The following is a 23,755-nucleotide window of genomic DNA, read 5'->3' as shown; positions in this document are numbered from 1 at the left end:
TTTATGGAAATATTTTTTATGAAAATAAAACATTTTTTTTTAATTTAAAAATTTTATGAAATTTTATAAAAATAAAAAAATAAGGAAACAAAAATTTTATTCTCATTCTGTTACGTTACTTTCAGTTACTCCATAATATAATGCTATAATATCTTTTTGCATAAAAATTACTTTTTTTAATCAGGAGTATATGTATGCGTATAAGAGTGCAATTTGGTTTGAATTTTAATATATCAATTTTTGAAACAATGTAAGTAATTATTATATTTTTTGGATATTTTTATATGTTGCACAAGAAAATTGTTTCATTAATAACAAATAGATAAATGTATATTTATGTTGATTATAATTTATATTTTATTAAAATTCTATTAGTTAATATTTTTTTATTTTTTCAATATAATGCAAAACATTAAAAGAATGTAAAGTAACAAGTATGCATTACCGTCTTTACAAATGCGCATAAAAGTATTGGAAAAATAAATTTACATCAGATTTTTCTATAAAAAGATACTTTAATATTTGTCAAGATATTGAAATGTGCGTGTGTTTTGCGCATATATTATAGGCACTGAAATTATTCGAATATACAGGGTATTTTATAATGTTTGTCCAAACGCTCGTGTACAGGTAGAGCGCAGTAAACTGAATAAAAAAGTTCAAATCGTACAGCCCACGGTGTAGCCATGCGCAACGTGCTATCATTCGTCAATCCTTTTTAATTACTATCTTAATTATCATTACGATATTGCAAAACGGTAAAGAACTTTGTTAGTTTTATTTAACTATAAAATATTCTGTAAAATTTATTTTATAGTTTTACATTTCATACTGTGAGAAAATGTAACATGTTTTTTTCTAATAGGTCATACAAGCGCGCATGCCATTTTTTCTTCTCTCATTTTTCATTCTTTCTAAATCTTTCTGATTCTTTTAAAATCTCTTTCATTCTTAAATTCTCTGAAATACACTTATCTTTGCGTTTAAACGTTATATAATATTTTACATTACTATTTTCTTTAAAACATTTCTGCTTTTTGTATAATAACAAAGACATAAGCTGTCAACATAATGTCAAACGCAATTGTCTCAATGACAACCGATTTAATGAACACAAATGTCGCGATGCGGTTGACAACCGCTCGATAATACGTAGTAATGCATAACGCGAATCGAATCAATTAGTAACGCGGAAAAGAGTCCTCAAAAGTAAATACACACTATTTTGAAGTAGGATTTTAGACACATTCTCGGTTTTATACAATAATAATAATTCTTTCGATTTTGCACAACATGAAAATATTGTTTAGATATGTACAATTTTCTCTTTTCCTATAATAATTATTTTTAAGTCTCCACCATCATACGTAGAATAGATAAATATTGAAATGAGGTTTCTAATATAGACATATAAGTTTGTAAGTTAACAACCAGATATCTTCCAGCCATAAATGTAACGGGTTGCTGCGATCGTACAATGATGAACAAGATATTCTTCATGAATTTTGATGATAAGCAATGCCAATTGGAACAGTAAATCGAGTATGCGATTTCTTCTGTTTGACTTTTTAAATATTCGCCTACGACAGAATAGGCAAACAGCTGTGACAAGAAAGTAATTAACGCTATTGAAGCTTTAATTATCATTACTACGTCAACCACTTTCAACGCCAGAATAAATTGAAAGCCTGAAAAAATTTTGCAATAATATACATGTAATTTATGGCCTGTCTAGACTGAAAGATGATCTTACTTGTGGCTCCGATAGTTTGATAAGTTAGTTAAAATTATACTGAATTTCGCTTCCAATCGTATCAACTGTATCAAATTACTTTTTTTTATCCAATTAAAAAAAAAATTATTAAAGTTAATACGATTGAAAGTCAACTATAGTATAATTTTCACAGATGAGCCACGAGTAAGATCATCCTCTGATTTAAACTGGACATTATAAAAATTTGATAATTTTATAATAAATCTAATCATTTTATGCTATTATAATACTATACATAAATTCTCATTATCTATTAATTTTTATATGCTACTAAATAATACATATATGAGAGATATTATTATAATGTGCAATTCTTTAATAAAGACGTATAAATAAATAAGCAATTCTACAAATGTTTAATAAGATTTTAATGTTACGTCTTCCTTTGCAGAGTAATTAATTTATAATATTTTATACTTATAATATCGCTTACATGAAAATTGAAAAAGCGTTAGGTTTAGAAAATATTTACCTATTATGCAAATAAGGATGCTACTGCAAAATAACTGCGTTAATAAAATAACGCTTATTGCATCAGCCAGTTGTTGAGCATGACTTAATAGATAACAATGTCTCGTTGTTAATTTTAAAAGATCCATCTTGATATTTTTGGTTTCCACCGCAAACTTACGAAATTCAATTCCTAAGAGTTCCATTTGTCCGCACACATGCAGGGTGATTGTGAGAAAAAGTGAGTCATTGCCTTTATAAATAAATATATGAATCTCAAATTAAAATAATTTATTTTAAAAGATTTTGAACATTAAGTAAAGCATTTATGTAACAATTGCAAATGATATAAAAATGTAATGTCAATGTGCAGTAAATTTATAATATAAAGTATCTATTATATACATTAAAAATAAAACTTTATATTTAACTTTAAATCAATATATAAAATTTTAAAATAATAAAAATTTATTATAGTAAATAATATTTGATTTACTTGTTAACAAAGTTAAATTTACATATAACTGACGATTAAAAAAGCTAAGATAAAAATAAGATTAAAAAATTAGAGAATAAAAATATTGTTAGTATACATTGCAGTTATTAAAAAATATGTATAAAAATTTATGAAACATAATGTTTAATAAAAACTAATATTTTGAGCTTGCATGTAAACACCATGTTATTTTAATTTTATTACCGACATAAGCACTGGAACCGATCGTTATTTGAATACACTGCACTACAAAAAGCAATAAATACATTCCCGTTGAGACATCTAACTGCCCCCATGTGCAATCTGAGGGAACAGGATATTTTGCAATAGGTTTATTAGTGGATGCATTAACTTGTCCATTGTTAGAATATTCGATTACGGGCGTCATTATTAAACCAACGGAAGTGGTGAATGCCACTGCTACGACAAAGTAGAAAATCATTCTTCCCAGAAAAGCATGTTGTCGCATTACTGTACGTTTTTCTTTAGTATCAATTGCACAATAATCACTGATGGCAGATGAGTAATTGCGTGTCATATTTTCAGCGTAAATGCGAAACATTGAATGTTTTACTACAGCAGGAATGCAGCAAAAACCAATCATAAGAGCGTCGATTTTTCCATACATGTTGCCACAATGGATATTAATTTGCATGTAATACGCATTAATAAATGAAGTAATTATTAATGAGAACTGCAAAGACAAAAAAAGAAATAAAAATAACTTTTTTTTTTCTTTATTCTTACTGATCTTATATCATTTTAAATGTTCAAATTTATTATATCTCACATGTCGGAAATGTAAGCAGGTATAAAGTAAAAGTAAGCTTCCGGTATAAGTGAACGGTATAAAGTAAAAATCAAGAACGTACCGTAATGCAGAAAGACATGATAAAACGGATCAATGTAAATGTATTGAATTCTTGCAGTGGCCAACCACCTAAGGGTAATGTGAAGAATTTACTAAAAGCCATAGCATACGCTATATCGTCATTCCACATAATCGAAGTTAGCTAGAGTTTCACAATGTTCCACGATGATCACAATTGTCGGTCTGTATGCATAGTCGATCATCAGCAATAAATTCACTTTCATGTTCATATTTTATTAACGCTGTTCAATTTTACTTATCAACATGCTCTATCATTTATAAAACACTGTTATTTGAAAAATTGATAGTAACATTATTTTCATGAAAATAGAGAAAAAAGAATGAGGAAAACGAGAATTTTATTCTCTTTTCGTTACGTTGCCTTCAGTTATTTTATTACTCGCTAGCATGATGCTATAATGTCTTTATGCTTTAAACTATTTTTTTTAACAAAAATGTGTTTGAACCGGTTTGGACTTTCATATAACAATTTTTGAGATAACATAAGTGATTATTATATTTTTTGCATACTTTTCATATGCTGTACAAGAAAATTCTTTTTATTAATGACGAATACATGAGTATGTATTTATGTTGATTATAATAAATGTTTTATAATATTTTATTGTTTCTCCAATAATACAAAATATTAAAAGAATGTAAAGACAATAATGTGTCACCGTCATTACAAATGCACGCGAAAGTATTGGAAAAATAAATTTATAACAGATGTTCTATAAAATGTATTTTAATATTTGTCAATATTGAAATGTTTTGCGCATATATTATGAGCACTGAAAATATTCCAATATATAACATTCTCTTTACGTTTGTTTATCTGGATTATTTTGATCATCATCCGGAAGAATTATTGAATACTACATATAAAGTGTTAAAAGTTTTTATTGCAAGATTATGAGCAGATAATCGATCTGTCAATTCGTATACGCAGACATTACATCGGTAATTTTATATCATTTTTAATTTTATCTAAATAAAGGCGCCTTTGCATTGAAATTCGGATATCATTTCAGCATCCCTTAATAAATCAATATTGTTGAAACTGTGAAATTATATTTATGAAGTACAAATTTATATGGTATAAATTTATATGGTATAAATTTGAACAATTTATTAAGAAATTTACACGCAAACCACTTTAGGGTAGGATTTTAGATACATTTTCAGTTATGCTAATAATTCCTTTCAGTTTGATTCAACATTGTGAAATATGGTTTAGATATATGCAATTCTTTATTTTCTTACAGTAATTATTTTTACTTTAATTGTCCACTATCATACGTAGGACAGATAAGTATGAAAAAAAGGTTTGTAATACCGACATATAAGTTGATAAATTAACGACTAGATATTTTCCAGCTAAAAATGTAACGGGTTGCTGCGATCGTGCAATGGCAAACAAGATATTTCTCATGAATTTTGCTGACAAGCAATGCCAATTGGAACAGAACATCGAGTATGCGACTCCTTCTGTTTGATTTATCAAATATTCACCCACAACAGAATAGGCGAACAATTGTGACAAGAAAGTAAGTAACAATATTGTAGCTTTAACTATTATTATGACGTCAATCACTTTCAACGCCAGAATCAATTGAAAACTTGAAAAAATTTTACAATAATTTAAATATATATAATTTATAAAAATTTATTAATTTTATAATAAATTTAATAATTGTATGCTATTATTGTATATAAATTCGCATTATCTATTAATTTTTATGCACTACTGGATAACATATGATATTAGTATAATATGCAATTCATTGATAAAAACATATGGATAATATGCAATTCTGCAAATGTTTAATAAGATTTTTATTTTACGTCTTTCTTTGCAAAGTAATTAATTTATAATATTTTATACTTATAGTGCTTATATAAAAAAACGTTAGATTTACCTATTTTAAAATTTTACATTTAGGTTTATATCAATAAAATTTTAAAATAATAAAAATTTTTTATAGTAAATAATATTTTATTTACTTGTTAACAAAGTTAAATTTACATATAACTGACGATTAAGAAAGCTAAGATAAAAATAAGATTAAAAAATTAGAAAATAAAAATATTGTTAGTAAAATATTGTTAGCATTTTTGTTATTAAAAAAGTACATAATGTTTAATAAAAACAAAATTTTTGTACTTGCATGCAAATCATGTCAATAACACAATGTTATTTTAATTTACCGACATAAGAACAGGAACTGATCGCTATTTGAATAAACTGCAGTACAAAAAGCAACAAATACGTCCTCATCGAGACATTTAACATTCCCCACGTGCAATCTGAGAGAACAGAATATTTTGCAGTATGCTTATTAGTGAATGCATTAACTTGTACATTGTTAGACTATTCGATGATGGGTGTCATTGTTAAACAAGTGAAACAGGTGAACGCCATTGCTACGACAAAGTAGAAAACCATTCTTTCCAGGAAAGCGTGTTGCCGCATTACTGTACGTTTTTCTTCAGTATTAATTGCACAATAATCACTGATGGCAGAAGTGTAATTGCGTGTCAAATTTTCAGCGTAAATGCGAAACATCGAATGTTTCATTAGAGCAAGAAAAAAGCAAAAATCAATCATAAGAGCGTCCATTATTTCATATGTGTACCCACAATTGGTATTAGCTTGCATGTAATATACATTCGTAAATGAATTGATTGTAGTCGAGCACTGGAAAGACAAAAAAAGATATAAATAACATTTTCTTCTTTTTATTTCTACTCAGCTTGTATTTTTTTAAATGCTTAACTTTTACTATATTTCACATGTTAGAAATATAAGCAGAATAAAAATTTTTATAGTATAAAGTAAGAATTAGGTACGTACTATAATGCAGAGAGATATGATTTAACGGACTAATGTAAATGTATTGAATTCTTGTAGTGGGTTATCACTTATGGGTACCGGCGGATCCTGGGGGGGGGGGGGGGGGTTAAAATCCCCCCCCTTCCAAGTTAAAAAAAAATCAATTTTGCTGGATCCGTTTCAAGAATCTTGGTAAAAAATGCATTAAAGCAGGTCAAACCCCCCCCCCCCCCTATTATCGACATCAGAATCCGCTAGTGCCTATGGGTAAAGTTAAAAATTTGCTAAACACCATAGCGTACGCTATATCATCATTCCACATAATCAAAGTTAGCTAGGGATGTTGCACAATGATTGCAATTGTAGGTCTTTATGCACAATACCAGTTGATCGTCAGCTATAAATTCACTTTCATGTTCATATTTTATTAAAGCTATTCATATTTTGTGCAAGCTATTATACTTACCAAGACGCTTTATCATTTGCAAACTACTGTTATTTGAAAAATTGTAGGAAACATTTTTTTTGTAAACTTTCTAGGGTAAAGAAAATGAAGAAAACGAGAATTTTATTTTTATTTTACGTTGCCTTCAATTAGTGTATTACTGGGTAGCATGATGCTATAATGTTTTTACGCATTAAACCATTTTTTTTTTCAAAAATATGTTTAATCTGGTTTGAATTTTAGTGTACCTGTTTTTGAGATAACATAGGTAATTATACTTTTCGCATACTTTTTATATGCTGTACAAAAATATTCTTTTCATTTATGACAAATGAATGTATTTATGTTGATTGTAATTAAAGTTTTATTAAAATTTACTATTATAATAAGTCATTGTTTCTCTAACTATCTCTTTTGTGAAATAATGGTTATAATATATATGTTTTATGTGTCTAGCATTACTCGAAGGACGGACAAATACGAAACAGAAGTTCTCAAAATGCTCATGTAAGTTCCCAGATCTACAACAATAAAATTTCCAGCTTGTAGCTTAACTGGAAGTTGGGACCACATCATGATAAAGACTACATTTCTTGCCACTTTTGTAGGAAGATTGTACCAATTGCACTGATAAACAGATAATGCGACTTCTTCCATTTGAGATTTTAAATAATCTCCCACAACGCTATATACTGTTAACTGTGCTAGAAAAGCACTGAGCACCATAAAACTTTTTGACATCATACCAAAATCGTTGGTTGTCAGCGCAATAATAAATGCAAATCCTGCAAAAATTTATTATTTGTCATTTAAATTTATTTAATACATATTTTACTTTTATGTTAATATGCAAATCTATTATGTGGACGACAGAATATTTACCTACTATACATATAAGCATACTGCTGATAAATAGTTGTATTATTAAGATAAAACTAATTATCTCAGCAAGCTTTCTGGCCATTTGTATCAAATGATCGTGTCGTAAAATTAATGCATTAAAACGTTCGTCAACTTTCGGACCTGTTGCATCAAAGTTCATAAAACTGGCCTTTAGAATTTTTAGTTGGCCACAAATATGTAAGGTAATTTGAAGAAATAGAGAGTCGCTACCTTTAAAAATTATAATCAAGAATATGCTGCGAGAATATAAAATGCATATTGTCGATGCAGTTATACGTATTGTACAAAATTTGTTGATGTATTTTTTGAATATTTCGTAAAATATTCATAAAATATGTTAGCAATTAAATTTCACAAATTTTAATAAAATTAAATTTATTATTTCCAAAACCATATACTTTATTAAATACGATGTAAAAGCAAACTCCATGTAGAATTTTAAGTGAACTTGACAATAAGAAGAATAAAGAATACTTAAAATCATGGAAGTTAAGAAATTGTATAATAAACATACCGTGATTACTAAGGCACATTATTACTAGAAAGATAGATTCCAGAGCAAATATTACTAAATATGAGCCCGTCGAGATGTCAAAGTGTGCTAAAGTACATGTTGACGGAACAGCGTATCCCGCTCGATGACCCCAGATAGATATGTTGAGTTGAGCCTCCTCGCTGCTTACTGACGCATATCCAGTTTTATCACGTTTTAAACATTTATGTTCAAGACAAATAATTACAATATTTTTATTTTATAAAAACACATTTTGAACAGACAAACGTGTTGTTTGAAAAAAAAAACCAACCCTGCGCGTGTCCCACGATAAAGATCACGGAATCGACATAAGAAATCAATAGAGCAATAATGCTGATTACTCTTCCCCAGGAAGCATGTTTTCGCATGATGATGCGCTTCTCCTCGGTGTCGATTGCGTGATAATCGCTCATGGCAGAAGAATAGTTGCAAATTAAATTATCAGCGTATATACGAAACCATACTATTTTTAATACAGCAAGAATGCCACAAGCAAATAGTGTTAGAGCGTCAAGATTTGCATACGCGTTGGTGCAGTTGTAATAAAGTTCGAGAAATTGTACGATCACCATCACGGTCTGTACAAAAAATAAGAAAACAGACTGTTTACGAAGTTATTTTATTCGCTTTTTTTTTACTATTTGTCAAATGATAAAAATGTCAATGGCTCATTTATTAAACTTTACATGTTCCGAACGCAAGATTATTGTAAACAAGCAACTTTATCATATGCGACACAAAATTTAAAAACATACCAACCCGCAGCTCGATACGATATGACGTCCTAAAGCAAATTTGTTGTATTCTTGCAAAGGCCAACCACCTATAGGTATAGTTAAGAGTTTGACAGGAGTCATAGCGTATACCACATCGTTTTCCCATGACATTTTTGTAGTTGAGTAAGAAATGTTGCACGATGATCATTAATGCCGGTCTTTGTCTATAATATGGGTCGACCGTCAGAGAAGTTGACGTTCATATCTTATTGAAGGTATGCAATTTCAGTAATAATATACTCTATTACCTTTGAGTGGCGGTTGCTTAAAATTGATGAAAAAAATTGATGGAAAAATTTTTTATGAAAATATGAAGGAAAAAAAGAAAGTATAAAATAACTTTATTTCTATTTCAACAACAGTTACTGCCAGTTACGGTTGCTTTGTTGCTATAATAATTTTTCTCGTTTTGAGATATTTTTTAAAAAATGGCAGTAAGTTGCAAATTTTATATATCAGGTTTTGAATCAATTCAAATAATTAAGAAAGAAAATATGTATCAGATACAAATATGAGTGGAAAGAACTAATCGCTATTGTTTCTAATAAAATATAATTAAGTTTTAGTTTATTTATCTACATATATTTCTTTCTTAGAAAGTGTTTAATAGAATTAGAATTTTTTTAATTTTGAACTGACACTAGTAAGAACAATATGTTAAAGTAGTTTCAGAATATCAGTCATTGTGGTTCGCGTTAGAAAGAAAAATTTTCCAGCACTAATTCGAAGAGAGGTCTTCATCCTCATCATAACAAATAGCAGTAGCTTTTACCAAAATGGATGACATTTCGTGCCACGTGGAGCTATATATTGCATAAATAATCGATTCACTTTGATTTTACAAGGCATCATCGACGTACGTGTACAAAAAAAGGTTTGTATTATATAAAACTGAATTTTTATTATTTCCTTGTAATCGTGATGATTAAATAACAGGATTCCTAAAAACGGCAATTCTTTGATATAAATCATAATTCTTTTAACATTTTTTTTGAATGAATAAAATTAATAACGATAAAATTTTTTAAGTAATTGCACCGGATATATACCTGAAGTTGCAATAACTACGCTGATTATTAGAAGGCGCAGCAAAATATTGATAATGAAAGCGTCTTCAATATTTCTGGCCAGTGCTATGAGCTGACAATCTTTTGATCAATGGTCCTACAACATTCCCACGACGTTTTTCATCGTGTTTTCTGTTGATCTTTATAAACTGCAGCCTAAGAAGCTCCAACTGACCACAGAGATGCATGCTGAAGAAGAAGCTGTCACACGCACGTTTTGCTATTAATACTATAAATCCTTGGATTATTTGCACCATAAAGAGTGCTTTGTACGTGGAATATGAAGACACGTTGATGGAAAGACAAAATTCCACATGGCCACAGTGTCGTTAGTTACAAATGCGATCTATCAAAATATTCCATAAAATATTAACATATTTTTTAATTACTTTAAGATAAAATCTTTTCTTTATTAGCAAAATATGTTCAAACTTTATCCAGCAATGGTCTTATGAGAATTTTAACACAACCTCCTGTTTATTGTTAAGGAAGACGGATGCAAACTATCAGGTGCAAGCTGTCGATCCAATGATAAATTGAGTCATAGCGATCAATCGCCCTACACATGCATATGCCATCATTATTACACGCGACTCCTTCTTCATAGTTAAAGTACCAATCATCAATTGCAGAATTAATATTGACCGCGATTTTTTTCATGTAAATTCACGGAAAAGTAATGTTCTGCCACGCATCTATTGCGCTTTCGATTACAAAGAATCTCCAGATCATCTCTGATCGCAGGTTTTGAAGACTTTTAGTTGTGAGAGACTATACGGTGACAAATATAAAATTACGTTCTCATATGATATTGTATCGAACAAATGACTGTATCAAAAATGGCAAAAAATTAAAAAGCAAAAAAGAAATTTATACTATAAGAAAAAACAGTCAAATTATAGAAAATTTTAAGTATATAACAAATAATTTTATTGCAACTAAACATAAAATATATATAAATGTCATAAAATTTTATTTTAATTATAAATAATACACTTTAGATTATTTATTTTATTATTTAAAAAATTTTTATAATTTTTTATAGCTAGCTGAAAAAAAATTATACGAATTGTTGCAATTTTATAATTTTGTTGGTTTTCATTACAAAAATTGCTACAAAAATATAAATATTCTTTTACTTATTAAAAGTGGCAATTAATTTCTTTACTGTATGTTATCTTATCTCTGCCGTAAATATTATAAGCTACTGAATTGTGTAAATTACGCTATTCCGCTGTAAAGTCCACATATCAAGTATTCACATCATTGATTTTATCGTAGAAAAGCTATAAATACACTGTTCCAATTTTTCTTTATATTTGGTGGTAGTTCGTTTTGAACTACCACTTCAAAAAAAAAAAAAAAATGTAGAGCATTATTGAATATGCGTGACTCGGTCGGGTCGATGCCTTACTTTTGTTCCAAGAAGAATTGCCCCTATCATGTGCACGGGAGGGTCTATTCCCCTTCGCACTGACCAGTCTTTAGGGTGGTAAGATAAGTGATGTAACAAATTTATCTGCCGCGTATCTTTGGGATGTCCGATAATGCGCGCAAATTCAATGCTACTGTCAGTGCATAGATGCTCGTGGTCAATTGCGTGTTGAAGGGTGGCATAGCAAGTTTGCGCTTTTTTCCATAAAAAAATATTTTTTCTTCCATCTGTCGCTTACTCGAGTGAACGAACAGCTACGAAATAGAAAGAATAAAGCTATATGTTGAGCGACAATAAAGATGATAAACAGAAGAAGCTGTACGAATGGTCATGGAAGAAACACAGAATTTTTTCATTCTATGAAACAAGACAACCATGCTCTGGTATTCATTTAAAATAACAAGTAAATCTTAAAACTTTATTCCTTGGCGATAATTATATGATTTCAAGTGTGTAAAAAGAATAATTTAATTCATTATATTTCTATATTTATATAAAATATTAATAATCTTGATAGACACAAATAATGTGATTTATATTAATCTTTCTTGTATTGACTTCTCGTATTAAACTCAGTAATCAATTGCAATAAAGGTATTGCTGTAAAATCTTATTGTTTTAATAAAGCTATGTCTTTAAACAGTACAACAGTATAATACTGCAGTACTACTTGTCACAATAAAAAATAATTTAAATTGTGTTTAAAATAAAAAAATTGGATTATCAAGAGAAGTAATTGAATAAATTACAAAAGCGTACATAAACAATACATAATAGCAATATAACATACATTTATTAATGCAAAGTTTGAATATTTATAATAAACGCTTCTTGCATCTTAATGTAAACTTATCAAAAATACACACAAAAAAATAATTAAATAAAGACTAAAACTCAATCTTATATAATATATTTCTTCGCACAATTTCTCATTTTTTGTAGTAGTAGTATGTTATAGTAATAAATAATATTATAGCATTAATATATAATAAAAAAAATTACTATGTATTAAATTTATTATTTACTTATTAAATATTGTTTTCCGGTAATGGCGGAAGGATTCACGGGAGGATCTATTCACATTAGAAGTAGAAAAGCAGTATGCAAAATAGCAAAATTTTTTTGAATTGATCAGAATTTGTATTGACAGCAACAAGCAATACTAACTGCTGTCAATACAAATTCTGATTTGCTCAAAAAATTCCGCTGTTCTGTATTTTGTTTTCTGCTCTCAGTGTGAAAAGTGTAAAAAGATCCAGTTTTCGTCTGTTAGGCCTTAAAATCATCGTTTTTTGGATGTTTAGAAAAATAATATTGGATATTTTTAAAATCTCCTGAAAATATTTGAAAATGCAATCAGGACGTTTTAAGAACGTACGAAATGTCCAATGCATACATTTTTGGTACATTTTTAGAACGTCGTTGTGCTGTCTAAGAATTTTATTTAATTATAAAATAATCTACAAAAATTATTTCTATAGTACCAAATTATGCGCTGTTATAAATTTTAATATAATTAACTTACAATGATAAACAATATATTTGATACTAACAGAAAAAAATATAACGTTTGATTACGATTCATAGTAATATTATTTGAATTTCACATTGTAATATTATTTAAATATTTGTGCCATTACCTTTTTTTTTAATAATTATATTTACATGTCCAGTGTCATACGCAGTACGGACAAATATGAGAAGGAAGTTTTTAATATAGATGTAAAAGTCCCCATGTTAACGACGAGAAAGTTGCCAGCTGCGAACTGAACGGGTTGCTGCGAACGAGCAATGATAAACAACACGTTCTTCATCAATCTCACCGACAAGCAATGCCAATTGCAGTAATAAATTGAATGCGCAAATTCCTCCACTTGATATTTCAAATATTCACTCACGACAGAATAGACAAACAGTTGAGTCAAAAAGGTAAGTAACACCATTGTAGTTTTAGCTGTCATAATTATGTCACCTACTTTCAACGCCAAAATAAATTGAAAGCCTGAAAAAATTATTAAACTATATACTTACAGTTTATAAAAATTTCATAATTTTATAATAAATCTGATAATTGTATGCTATTACTACATGTTCATATAAAACATTATTTTTATCAATTCTTATAAAGTACTAGAATATTATATATTATATTATATTATATTAATATGATATATGCACACGTTTCTTAATTATATATAAATAGTAAAAATTTTTGCAAATATTTAATACGATTTTAATTTAACGTCTTTTTTTACAAAATTACTGATTTATAAAACTTTAATGCGTTTAATATTGTTTATATTAGTCAGAAATATTAGATTCAAAATATATTTACCGATTATGCTAATAAGAATGCAACTCATGAGCAACTGAACTGACAGACTAAAACCAATTGTATCTTTCAGTAGTTTTGCCTGATTTAATAGAAAAGTATGCTTTGTTACCAAGTTTAAAAAATCCTTATTGACATTTTTGTCTTCCGCACTCAAGTTACTAAACTCGATTCTTAGAAGTTCCATTTGCCCGCAAACGTGCAAGGCAATTGAGAGAAAAAGTGAATCATTGCCTTTATGAATAAATATACAAATATTGTATTAAAGCAATTTATGTTAATAGCTTTAACAATAAAAAAAATAAAAGGATTTTTAATATAAATGTAAAATATATGATATTAATGTAGTTATGGAATTTATAATAATAGAGTATCCACACTCTCTATACATATATGAAAAAGAAATTTGACTTTTGTCAATAAAACTAATGTAATGAAAATTTTTCATAATAAATAATATTTTAGTTACGTACAAAAAATAAATTTGTATGTAGTTAATTAAGTATGTAGGTAAATAAATTAAGATAAAAATAAAATTGTAAGAACTAGAATAAAAATATAAACACACATCTTTCTCATTAAAACGAAAAAATAAACATTTAACATAAATATATATTTTGTAGTTGCATGCAAATCACATGTCAATATTACAATAAAATTTTAATTTTATTGTAATATTGAAAATTTTACCTGTGTTGCCAGTAGCACCAATATATAATAGAATACACTGTACTACATAAATCATCACGTACAATCCAGTCGGCAAATAAATGTTTGCTAATGTACATGATGTGGGAAATGGATACCGTAAACCTTGTTTATTGATGGATAGATTAACTTGCGCATCATTATCACTTGACATAAAAGGTTCCACCATGATACCAATTGCAGCAATGTAACCGCTTAATACGACACAACAGAAAATGTTTCTTCCCATAAAAGCGTGTCGTCGCATGATGGTGCGCTTTTCCTTACTATCAATCGTAAGATAATCACTAATGGCAGAAGAAAAAATGCTTGTCAGGTTGTCGGCGTAAATGCGGAATGCCGATAATTTTAATAAAGCAAGAATGAAACAAACGAAAAGCATAAGAGAATCAATTTTTTCATACATATCGCTGCAATCATAATATATGTTGAGATACATTAGAATTATCGCCACGCACTGCAAAAAACAAATAAAATACATTTTTATTAACACATAAAATATATTTATTACGAATAATACTGTTCTTTACTACCACTGAAATTTATGAATTTCTGGAAATGTTATGAAGTGTTAAACTTTTAACTTGACCTACGTTTCGTAAATACAAGTAGAACAGAAACGCGGTATAAAATATAAATTGAAAACGTACTATACCAGACCAAGATATGAGAAAACGGACTAAAGCAAATGTATTGTATTCTTGCAAAGGCCAACCACCTATTGGTAGAGTAAAAAATTTATAAGGACCCATAGCGTACGACACATCGTCTTTCCATGACATTATCATGTTCAAGTAAGAGTGAACGAAATTCACAAATGATGATCTTTGCTTATATATAATGAAAAGTCGATCATTGGTAATACATGCGCTATTATGTTTACATCTTATTAAAGTTGTACAACTATTGATTCACATACTATGTAATTTTCCTAAGCATACTTATTTCAAAATTGGATAAAAATGCCTTTTTTATGAAACAGAAAAAAAAGAAAACAAATGAAAAAGATGGTGTTTTATTCTCATATGTCTTCCGTTACGTTGGTTGTCGATGTGATGCTATAAATATGTCTTGTGAGACTGTTGGTTTTTTATCAAAATATGTGCGATCTAGTTTAGACTTTAGTGTATACAAATTTAATAAATAATATCACAAGTTTGAAACAAAATAATTAAACGTAGAATAAAAATTAGTTAATATACTTTTACATTATATAATATACTTCTTTATACACATTCTTACTTTTTGAATACAGTTACATAGTGTGTGTTTGCATTGAATATATATATATATATATATATACACACATATATATATATATATATATATATATATATGTGTATATATATAATTTATTTAATTACAGAATTGTTAATGTTATTTAATTATAAAGTAATGTACAAAATTTATATTCACAATTTTAAATTATGCTCCGTTATGAATTTTATTAAAATATTAATATAATAATAAATATTTTTTTAAATTCTAGACACATAATTATAATATTATATTGTAATTATAATTTTTTTGGTTCTGCACATACTGCAATACTGTGTTACTGTTTACATATGTCTAATGAACTTTTCTTACAAAAATTGGTTTCAGTCTAGGTGTCTAACATTACACGTAAAACGGATAAGTATGAAAAGGAAGTTTTTAATATAGACATATAAGTCTCCAAGTTAACAATGATAAATTTGCCAGCTGTGAACGGAATGGATTGTTGCGACCGCGTGATGATAAACAAGACGTTTTTCATCATTTTCAATGAGAAGCAATGCCAATTACAGCAGTAAATAGAATGCGCCATGTTCTCTGTTTGACTTTTCAAATAGTGGCCCACGACAGAGTAGGCAAATAATTGCAACAGGAAAGTCATTAACGCCATTGTAGTTTTAGCTATCATTACTAGGTCACCCCCTTTTAACGCCAGAATCAATTGAAAACCTAAAACAATTTTTGCAACCTTATCATAGAATATACATATTATCATATTGCTAATAATCTAATAATATTGTATCTATAAATCATTATAAATTTATACTAATATTTTTATATTACTATAATAACGTACAATATGTTTATTTTTTGAGTAAATATAAATTATGGAAAATTTTGTGAATATTTTATAAAAATTCTATTTTACATTTTTTATCGCAAAGTAAGTAATTTATAATAATTTTTGCGTATATAGTATTGATAATATTAATAAGAAGCATTAGATCAGAAGATATTTACCGATTAGACAAATAAGAAAGCCACTGATGAGTAACTGCGCTAGTAGAACAAGATTTACTGCATCAGTCAGTAATTTTATATGATTTAATAGATAACAATGTCTCTTCGTCAGTTTCATAAAATCTTGATTGATATTTTTGCTTTCCATATCAAAATCACTAAATTCAATTCTTAGGAGTTCCATTTGCCCGCAAACATGCAAAGTGATCGCGAGAAAAAGTGAGTCATTGCCTTCATAAATAAAATATACCAATCTCGTATTAAACTGATTTATGTTAACAATGTTAATAATAAAAAAAATAAGAGATTGTATTCTAAATGATACAAAATAACATTAGCGCAGTTACAAAATTTATATAGAGTGTTTACTATTTGCATTAAAAATAAAATTTTATTAAAATCTATAATGTAAATAATATATAGAAAGTTTTATTAAAAACTTCAAATTAATAAAAATAATTTTGAATAAAAGTTATTTTATTTTCTTACATACAAGAGCTAAGTTTGTATGTAACTAACGTATAAAAACAGCTAAAATTGGACAAAATTGTAAAACTAAAAATAAGAATATTAATAATATATACATTTGTTATTAAAAAATAAAAAAACAAAGCATTTAATATAAATTAATACTTTATAGTTGCATGCAAATCATGTCTATATCATAATATTATTTCAATCTTATTACCGAGATTGGCAGAGGAAGTGGCCGCTATTGCAATACACTGCACTATAAAAATCATCAAGTACAAACTCGTCGAGAAATGAAAATTCCCTAATGTGCATGTTGCGGGAATGGGATATCCTGGAGTGTAATCATTGATAGATATATTGATTTGGACATCCTGATAATTTGTCACAATAGGTGCCACCACTAAAGCAAGTGAACCGATGCAACCAAATATTACGACACAGCAGAATATAATTCTTCCCATGAAAGCATGTCGTCGCATGATTATGCGTTTTTCTTCAGTGTCAATCGCAAGATAATCACTGATGGCAGAAGAATAATTACGAGTTAAATTGTCAGCGTAAATGCGGTACATCGATAGTTTTGTTAAACCAAGAATGGCACAAACGAAAAGCATAAGAGAGTCAAGATTTTCGTATGTATCGTTGCAATTGTAGTGGAGGTTTAAGTACGACAAAATCAGCTCCACACTCTGCAAAAATAAAAAAAATAGATTGTTTATTACAAATTACACTTTTTTTCTTTTTTTTTTAATTTTGTGGAATTTATGCCACATTAGTCGTTCAATTTGACTATACCTGATATCTCGGAAATACAGGCAGCACAAAAACTTTTATGCGGTATATAAGATAAAAATTGGAAACGTACCATACCGCAGCAGGATATGATATAACGGGCTAAAGCAAATGTATTGTATTCTTGCAAGGGCCAACCACCTATAGGTAAAGTAAAGAGTTTACAAGGAGTCATAGCGTACGACACATCGTCATTCCATGACATTGTTATAGTCAAGTAGAGATGTACGGAATTCACAAATGGCGGTTTTTGTTTGTAATACGAAGTCGATCATCGCTAATATGTCCACTTTGACGTTCATATCTTATTAAAGTGGCACATTTATTGACTACATGCTATGTCATCTTCCAAAGTGCGGTTATTTGAAAAATTGATAGAAACATTTTTTTTTTTATTGAAAGAGAGACGAGCAAAAATTGAATGGGGAAAATAGAAGTTTTATCTTATTGCAATGCATTGTCTACCGTTACTTTAGTTGATAATATGATGCTGCAGAATATTTTTTGCACTAGAACTACTTTTTTTTATTGAAAATATATGCGATCTGCAGTTTAACTTTATTCCATCAGTTTCCGTGATACAACATAGGTAATTATTAATTTTTTTTTACACTTTTTATATGCTGCGCGAAAAGGAATTTTTTTAGTGATAATATGTGAATATATCTATGTTGATTATAATTAAAATTTTATTAAAATTCTGTTATAGTATGTCGTTACTTTTTGTCAGTTTTTTGTGTTATTTTTATATTAATTTATGAATAAAATTGTAACAGAATATTTTGTTATTTTTCTATAACGCGCAGTATGTTTTTACATTAAATATACTTATAATTAATTTTGTTTAATTGTCTGTAACTATATAGTTTTATTTAATTATAAAACAGTGTACAAAGTTTATTTCAACAATATCTCACGTACATATATCTCGTGGTACATCTTATTAAAACTGTATTAATATCATTATTTCACACAATTAATAACACACAATTTTTTTATTGATATTGTGAAAAAAGATATTTTTTATTTCAGACACATTTTTTTAATGACAGCATTATACAATTGTACATAATGTTGCAATATTGTTTAATATATGTATATTCACCTTTCTTTATCATAATTACCTTTATCTTACGTATCCAGCGTCACACGTAACACAGACAAGTATGAAAAGGAAGTTTTCAATATTGACATGTAAGTTTGCAAGTTAACGACGAGGAATTTACCAGCTGTCAACTGAATGGGTTGCTGCGATTGTGCAATGACGAACAAAATGTTCTTCATCAATTTCACCGACATGCAATGCCAATTGCAGGAGAAGATTGAGTGCGCAACTTCCTCCATCTGATTCTTCAAATAATTGCCCACAAAAGAATAAGCAAACATCTCTAATGAAAAAGTAAGTAATGCCATTGCAGTTTTAGCTATCATTAATGCGTCACCTACTTTCAATGCCACAATTAATTGAAAACCTGAAAAAAATATTACAACTATTTGCGGAATATAAAAATTGTTAATTTTATAATATTACTTTCTATATAAAGCATTATCCTATTTTATAGGATAACACCTATCCATTTTTTATTAGAATAATATATGATGATAATGATGATATTATATATACATATTTATATTTTTTTATTAAATTATAGAAAAAACTGTTATTGTTAAGTAAAAATTTTATTCGACGTTTTTTTCGCGAAGTGACTGACCTACAATGCTTGGTGCGAATAATGTTATTTATATTAGTGGCAAGTGTTACATTCAGAAGATATTTACCCATTATACAAATAAGAACAGAGCTGATGAATAATTGCACTAATAGAATGAAATGAACTGCATCGGCCAGTAATCTTGCAAGATTCAATAAATAACTGTGTCTTGTTACCAATTTCATAAAATCTTGATTGACATTTCCTTTTTCCGTAGCAAAATCACTAAATTCGATTCTTAGGAGTTCCATTTGCCCGCAAACATGCAAAGTGATCGCGAGAAACAGTGAATCATTGCCTTTATAAATAAATATATAAATCTTGTATAAAAGCGATTTATATTAATAGCTTTAACAATAATACAAGAATTTAATTTAAGACGTACTGTAAATACATATAAAAATATAATGTTATTGCAATTGTGTTAAAGAATTCATAATATAGAATATTTACAATACGCATTAAAATTCAACTTTTGTTAAAATCAATAAAATTTTAATTTAATAAAAATATTTTATAATAAATAATATAATTTAATTTAATTGTACACAAGAGTTAAATTTTTATGTAACTGACGATTAAAGAAGCTAAAATAAAAATAAAATTATAAAGTTTAGGACAAAAATATTTTTAATACAAAATTCTGTTATTAAAAAACAAAACATTTAACATAAATTAATATTTTGCATGCAAATTATGTTGATATCATGATAATATTTCAATTTTATTACCGAGATTGGAAAAGAAAGTGGCTCCTATCAAAAAACTCTGCACTATAAAAATCACCAAGTACAAAGTCGTTGAGAAATGAAAGCGCGCTAATGTGCATGTTGAGGAAATGGGATATCCCAATACATCGTCATTGATAGATACGTTAACTTGAGCATCTTTATTACTTGGTATTATAGGCGCCGTCACCAAACCAAGGCTAACAAAAATGCCAAATAACACAACACTGTAGAAAAATATTCTTCCCATGAAAGCGTGCCGTCGCATGATCGTGCGTTTCGCTTCAGTGTCGATCGCAAGATAATCGCTGACGGCAGAAGAATAATTACAAATCAGATTATCGGCGTAAATGCGGAACATCGATAGTTTTACTAAACCAAGAATGGCACAAACGATAATCATAACTGAGTCAAGTATTTCGTACATATCACTGCAACCGTAATAAATGTCGAGGTATGACATAATGAGCTCCACACTCTATAAAAATAAGAAAAATAAATTGTTTATTATAAAAATAGATTGTTGTAACCGTTAACCTTCTAAGAACTGTACACGTATATTATTTTGATTGAATTGTTACACTGATGATGGGCAAATGTTTAGTGGCCGAAACGTTTGTAATTTTCTCGTTTAAAGAATGTGTTGAGCAATAAAGACCCAGCTTGGATTTGACGTAATTTTTTGTTATGTTTTTAAGAATTGTAAATTTTATTTTATTTCTATTTTTTTATTGTTTTCACTGAATTTATATATAATATTAAACATTCAACTTTTTATACTTAACATCTCAGAAACACAAAATCTTCTGGCCATATGAGGTAAAAATTGAAAACGTACCATGCTGCAGATGGATATGATATAACGCGCTAAAGCGAATTTATTGTATTCTTGCAAGGGCCAACCGCCTACAGGTGCAGTTAATAATTTGAAAGGAGTCATAGCATATGCCACATCCTCATTCCATAACATTATAGCCAAGGGGATGTTATACGCTATACACAAATGTCGGCCTTTGTCCATAATACGAGTCGATCATCGACAATATGTTCGCTTTTACGTTCATATTTTATTTAAGTTGTATAGTTACTAACAGGTTTTGTGTTCGAATGTATGATTGAAAATTGATGTATGTTTGAAAATTGATGCAAATATTTTTTTTATACAAAGTAAAGAAGAGTGAAAGTGAAATGGAAAAAAAATGATAGTTTTATTTTCATTCCAATGCGTTGTGTTCGGTTACTTTATCTGATAGACGTTAGTATCTGAAGACAGACGCTATAATAATGCTTTTATTCGGGAACTACTTTTTTTATCAAGAATATGTGCAATTCATTTTGGACTTAAATATATTAGGTTCCAAGATAATACGAGCACGTATACATATGTTTTATATATTGTACATTCAGTATAAGTAAATAACATTGCAGTTAGAAGAATAAGACTTCATACGGGAGATATTGTGGAATTTATTTCAATCTTATTTTTGACAATACTAGAACAATACAGGCGCGCGCTACGCGCGCGCACTTATTATGGTAATTTAATAATTATGAAATCTAAATATTTTAATAAATTTTTTTTATTTTAAATAACCGTCAAAATAACCTTTGCTCTCAATCTATCAAACTATCAGAATAATCGCGATAACCAATCAGCGTCGCGGAAAAGCATCAACAATACTTTCGATACATTCGAATATCGATCTTTCATGCCTTTTTTAAGAGTGGATCGAGTGATTCTTATGAGGTGAATATGAGGTATAGGCTTATTAATTATTAAATTATTAAATATGATAATATCATTATTATAATTATTAAATATTACGTCAGAAAATGTGTAATACAAATAATTTCGATAAAGTTTATATATTTTTATTTAACATAGCATATTGATATATAGTATGTAATACATAACGAGGCTAAACAAAATACAGATTATTGAATTTTATTCTATCATCGTGTTGCGATGTTTTTGACACGTACCATCTCAATACCTTACATTATTAAATAACTTGAGTCTTGAATTTCTTTTTTTGATGATAATACATTATAATGCGAGATAATATCTGAAATATCACAAAAATATTACCAAAAACAATATTAAAAAAAAGAAAGAAAGAAAACATACCTTACTATTGTACAATTATATAAAGTTGTATTTTTAAATTTTTTTCCAAGTACTAATTTTACTATAGTGAATCCTTTAGCTGCCTCACAAAAATAAAAATAATTAATAAACCTTATAATCACCCGATAAGGATCCTGATTAAATAAAAGTAAGGTTGTAATAGGGCAGCTCGATCGGTTCCCGATAGGGACATTGCGTTACCAAACATCTCAGGTCCCGATTGGGTGTACTCATCAAGACCAAATCACTAAGTAAGGCCTTGCCTGATCAGTTTCTTATCGAGACCTTATTAATATTTTTATTCGGGTCCCGAATGGAAATATTAATAAGGCTCTGATAAGGAACTGATCAGGCAAGAGTGATCGGGTCCTGATTAGTACACCCGATAGGGACCTTAGATGTTTGTAAACGCAATGTTTCTATCGGGAACCGATGGGGCTACACTATTACAACCTTATTTTTATTTAACTAGAACAATACAGGCGCGTGCTACGCGCGCGCACTTATTATAGTAATTTAATAATTATAAAATCTAAATATTTTAATAACATTTTTTTTATTTTAAATATTATTGTTAATCGAAATTATAGCCTATATACTGAAGATGGTTCAATAAGGAATCAAACTTTTACTATGTTTACTATTTTAATTGATTGAAATACATTTGACTTCAAACATTTGAACAATATTGCACGGTTCTTTCTCGATATCTTGAATTTATTATTTTAATTTTTTATTTAATTGTGCAGATAAAAACTTATTTTATACTTAAACGCAATTTTTAAATTATTTAGAAAATCTCTTTTTTGGCTGTGTAGAATGAAAAATCCTTTTCCATAATTAAAGTATGTATTCTAATACACTTTGCAGTCAATTTCGGCCTATATCAGAATTATTTAGGGCGGGTGGAGGGAGGGGGAAGATGCCATATGTGATCACTGTGTTGCCAGAAACGAGACGCGACATGATCAGATCGACTACAATCGCAAACGTGCTATACACGCGCAATGTTAAGTACAGGTAAATTTTGAAACATTTTATTTTTTAGACAATAA

At 28.3% G+C, this 23,755-nt stretch overlaps 5 protein-coding genes and 1 long non-coding RNA gene across 7 annotated transcripts; 1 reads left to right on the top strand and 5 right to left on the bottom strand.

The window, feature by feature from the left end:
• Positions 1 to 763: 763 nt before the first annotated feature.
• LOC136999582 (odorant receptor 10-like) lies at positions 764 to 3,854 on the bottom strand. 2 transcript variants are annotated; one of them, XM_067353942.1, is made up of 5 exons: positions 3,593 to 3,854; positions 3,231 to 3,414; positions 2,925 to 3,140; positions 2,247 to 2,477; positions 764 to 1,688 (listed from the first exon to the last, which is right to left on the bottom strand). In XM_067353942.1, the coding sequence occupies exons 1-5, from the start codon at positions 3,719 to 3,721 to the stop codon at positions 1,348 to 1,350; spliced, it is 1,101 nt and encodes a 366-aa protein (XP_067210043.1). In that variant the 5' UTR covers positions 3,722 to 3,854; the 3' UTR covers positions 764 to 1,347. The 2 variants fall into 2 exon arrangements, with proteins under 2 accessions (XP_067210043.1, XP_067210042.1); XM_067353941.1 differs by having other exon boundaries at positions 2,925 to 3,414.
• A 128-nt stretch (positions 3,855 to 3,982) lies between these two features.
• Positions 3,983 to 7,673, top strand: LOC136999589 (uncharacterized). The gene is made up of 7 exons (XR_010889907.1): positions 3,983 to 4,172; positions 4,860 to 4,919; positions 4,972 to 5,141; positions 5,812 to 6,071; positions 6,506 to 7,140; positions 7,329 to 7,379; positions 7,481 to 7,673. It is a non-coding gene; the product is annotated as an uncharacterized lncRNA (long non-coding RNA).
• LOC105671652 (odorant receptor 13a-like) lies at positions 7,166 to 9,397 on the bottom strand. The gene is made up of 5 exons (XM_012365964.2): positions 9,066 to 9,397; positions 8,582 to 8,888; positions 8,290 to 8,457; positions 7,755 to 7,985; positions 7,166 to 7,657 (listed from the first exon to the last, which is right to left on the bottom strand). Exons 1-5 carry the CDS (start codon positions 9,195 to 9,197, stop codon positions 7,317 to 7,319), a joined length of 1,179 nt encoding a protein of 392 aa, XP_012221387.2. The 5' UTR covers positions 9,198 to 9,397; the 3' UTR covers positions 7,166 to 7,316.
• Positions 9,398 to 10,725: 1,328 nt separating this feature from the next.
• Positions 10,726 to 15,576, bottom strand: LOC105671594 (odorant receptor 13a-like). Its single transcript, XM_012365878.2, has 5 exons — positions 15,279 to 15,576; positions 15,033 to 15,085; positions 14,611 to 14,915; positions 13,924 to 14,154; positions 10,726 to 13,590 (listed from the first exon to the last, which is right to left on the bottom strand). The coding sequence occupies exons 1-5, from the start codon at positions 15,414 to 15,416 to the stop codon at positions 13,250 to 13,252; spliced, it is 1,068 nt and encodes a 355-aa protein (XP_012221301.2). The 5' UTR covers positions 15,417 to 15,576; the 3' UTR covers positions 10,726 to 13,249.
• Positions 15,577 to 16,051: 475 nt separating this feature from the next.
• On the bottom strand, positions 16,052 to 19,156 carry LOC105671593 (Odorant receptor 85d). Its single transcript, XM_067353946.1, has 4 exons — positions 18,206 to 19,156; positions 17,555 to 18,029; positions 16,867 to 17,097; positions 16,052 to 16,575 (listed from the first exon to the last, which is right to left on the bottom strand). Exons 1-4 carry the CDS (start codon positions 18,335 to 18,337, stop codon positions 16,235 to 16,237), a joined length of 1,179 nt encoding a protein of 392 aa, XP_067210047.1. The 5' UTR covers positions 18,338 to 19,156; the 3' UTR covers positions 16,052 to 16,234.
• Positions 19,157 to 21,754, bottom strand: LOC105671591 (odorant receptor 10-like). Its single transcript, XM_067353927.1, has 4 exons — positions 21,411 to 21,754; positions 20,576 to 21,050; positions 19,912 to 20,142; positions 19,157 to 19,604 (listed from the first exon to the last, which is right to left on the bottom strand). Exons 1-4 carry the CDS (start codon positions 21,591 to 21,593, stop codon positions 19,264 to 19,266), a joined length of 1,230 nt encoding a protein of 409 aa, XP_067210028.1. The 5' UTR covers positions 21,594 to 21,754; the 3' UTR covers positions 19,157 to 19,263.
• Positions 21,755 to 23,755: the final 2,001 nt, after the last annotated feature.

Source organism: Linepithema humile, chromosome 4 (genome assembly GCF_040581485.1).
Source record: "Linepithema humile isolate Giens D197 chromosome 4, Lhum_UNIL_v1.0, whole genome shotgun sequence".
NCBI classification, from domain to species: Eukaryota; Metazoa; Arthropoda; class Insecta; order Hymenoptera; family Formicidae; genus Linepithema; species Linepithema humile.
Note: the sequence above shows the minus strand (reverse complement) of the source record. Positions and strands in the feature narration are given on the sequence as shown.

What these genes read in the sequence shown, in the direction of transcription:
- LOC136999582 (XM_067353941.1), bottom strand. Translation starts at nt 3,721, where the DNA reads ATGTGGAATGACGATATAGCGTATGCTATGGCTTTTAGTAAATTCTTC. An exon ending in CGGTTCCAGTGCTTATGTCG is followed by an intron (nt 2,478 to 2,924) that starts GTAATAAAATTA and finishes TTATTTATAAAG; the next exon opens with GCAATGACTCACTTTTTCTC. An exon ending in CATCCTTATTTGCATAATAG is followed by an intron (nt 1,689 to 2,246) that starts GTAAATATTTTC and finishes AAATTTTTTCAG; the next exon opens with GCTTTCAATTTATTCTGGCG.
- LOC105671652 (XM_012365964.2), bottom strand. Translation starts at nt 9,197, where the DNA reads ATGTCATGGGAAAACGATGTGGTATACGCTATGACTCCTGTCAAACTC. An exon ending in TCGTATCGAGCTGCGGGTTG is followed by an intron (nt 8,889 to 9,065) that starts GTATGTTTTTAA and finishes TTTTTTGTACAG; the next exon opens with ACCGTGATGGTGATCGTACA. An exon ending in AATGTGCCTTAGTAATCACG is followed by an intron (nt 7,986 to 8,289) that starts GTATGTTTATTA and finishes TAATTTTTAAAG; the next exon opens with GTAGCGACTCTCTATTTCTT.
- LOC105671594 (XM_012365878.2), bottom strand. Translation starts at nt 15,416, where the DNA reads ATGATAATGTCATGGAAAGACGATGTGTCGTACGCTATGGGTCCTTAT. An exon ending in TCATATCTTGGTCTGGTATA is followed by an intron (nt 15,086 to 15,278) that starts GTACGTTTTCAA and finishes TGTTTTTTGCAG; the next exon opens with TGCGTGGCGATAATTCTAAT. An exon ending in TATTATGATTGCAGCGATAT is followed by an intron (nt 14,916 to 15,032) that starts GTATGAAAAAAT and finishes TTCTGCCATTAG; the next exon opens with TGATTATCTTACGATTGATA.
- LOC105671593 (XM_067353946.1), bottom strand. Translation starts at nt 18,337, where the DNA reads ATGTCATGGAATGACGATGTGTCGTACGCTATGACTCCTTGTAAACTC. An exon ending in TCATATCCTGCTGCGGTATG is followed by an intron (nt 18,030 to 18,205) that starts GTACGTTTCCAA and finishes TTATTTTTGCAG; the next exon opens with AGTGTGGAGCTGATTTTGTC. An exon ending in CTTTCTTATTTGTCTAATCG is followed by an intron (nt 16,576 to 16,866) that starts GTAAATATCTTC and finishes AAATTGTTTTAG; the next exon opens with GTTTTCAATTGATTCTGGCG.
- LOC105671591 (XM_067353927.1), bottom strand. Translation starts at nt 21,593, where the DNA reads ATGGACAAAGGCCGACATTTGTGTATAGCGTATAACATCCCCTTGGCT. An exon ending in CACTTTCTTTTCCAATCTCG is followed by an intron (nt 20,143 to 20,575) that starts GTAATAAAATTG and finishes TTATTTATAAAG; the next exon opens with GCAATGATTCACTGTTTCTC. An exon ending in TGTTCTTATTTGTATAATGG is followed by an intron (nt 19,605 to 19,911) that starts GTAAATATCTTC and finishes TATTTTTTTCAG; the next exon opens with GTTTTCAATTAATTGTGGCA.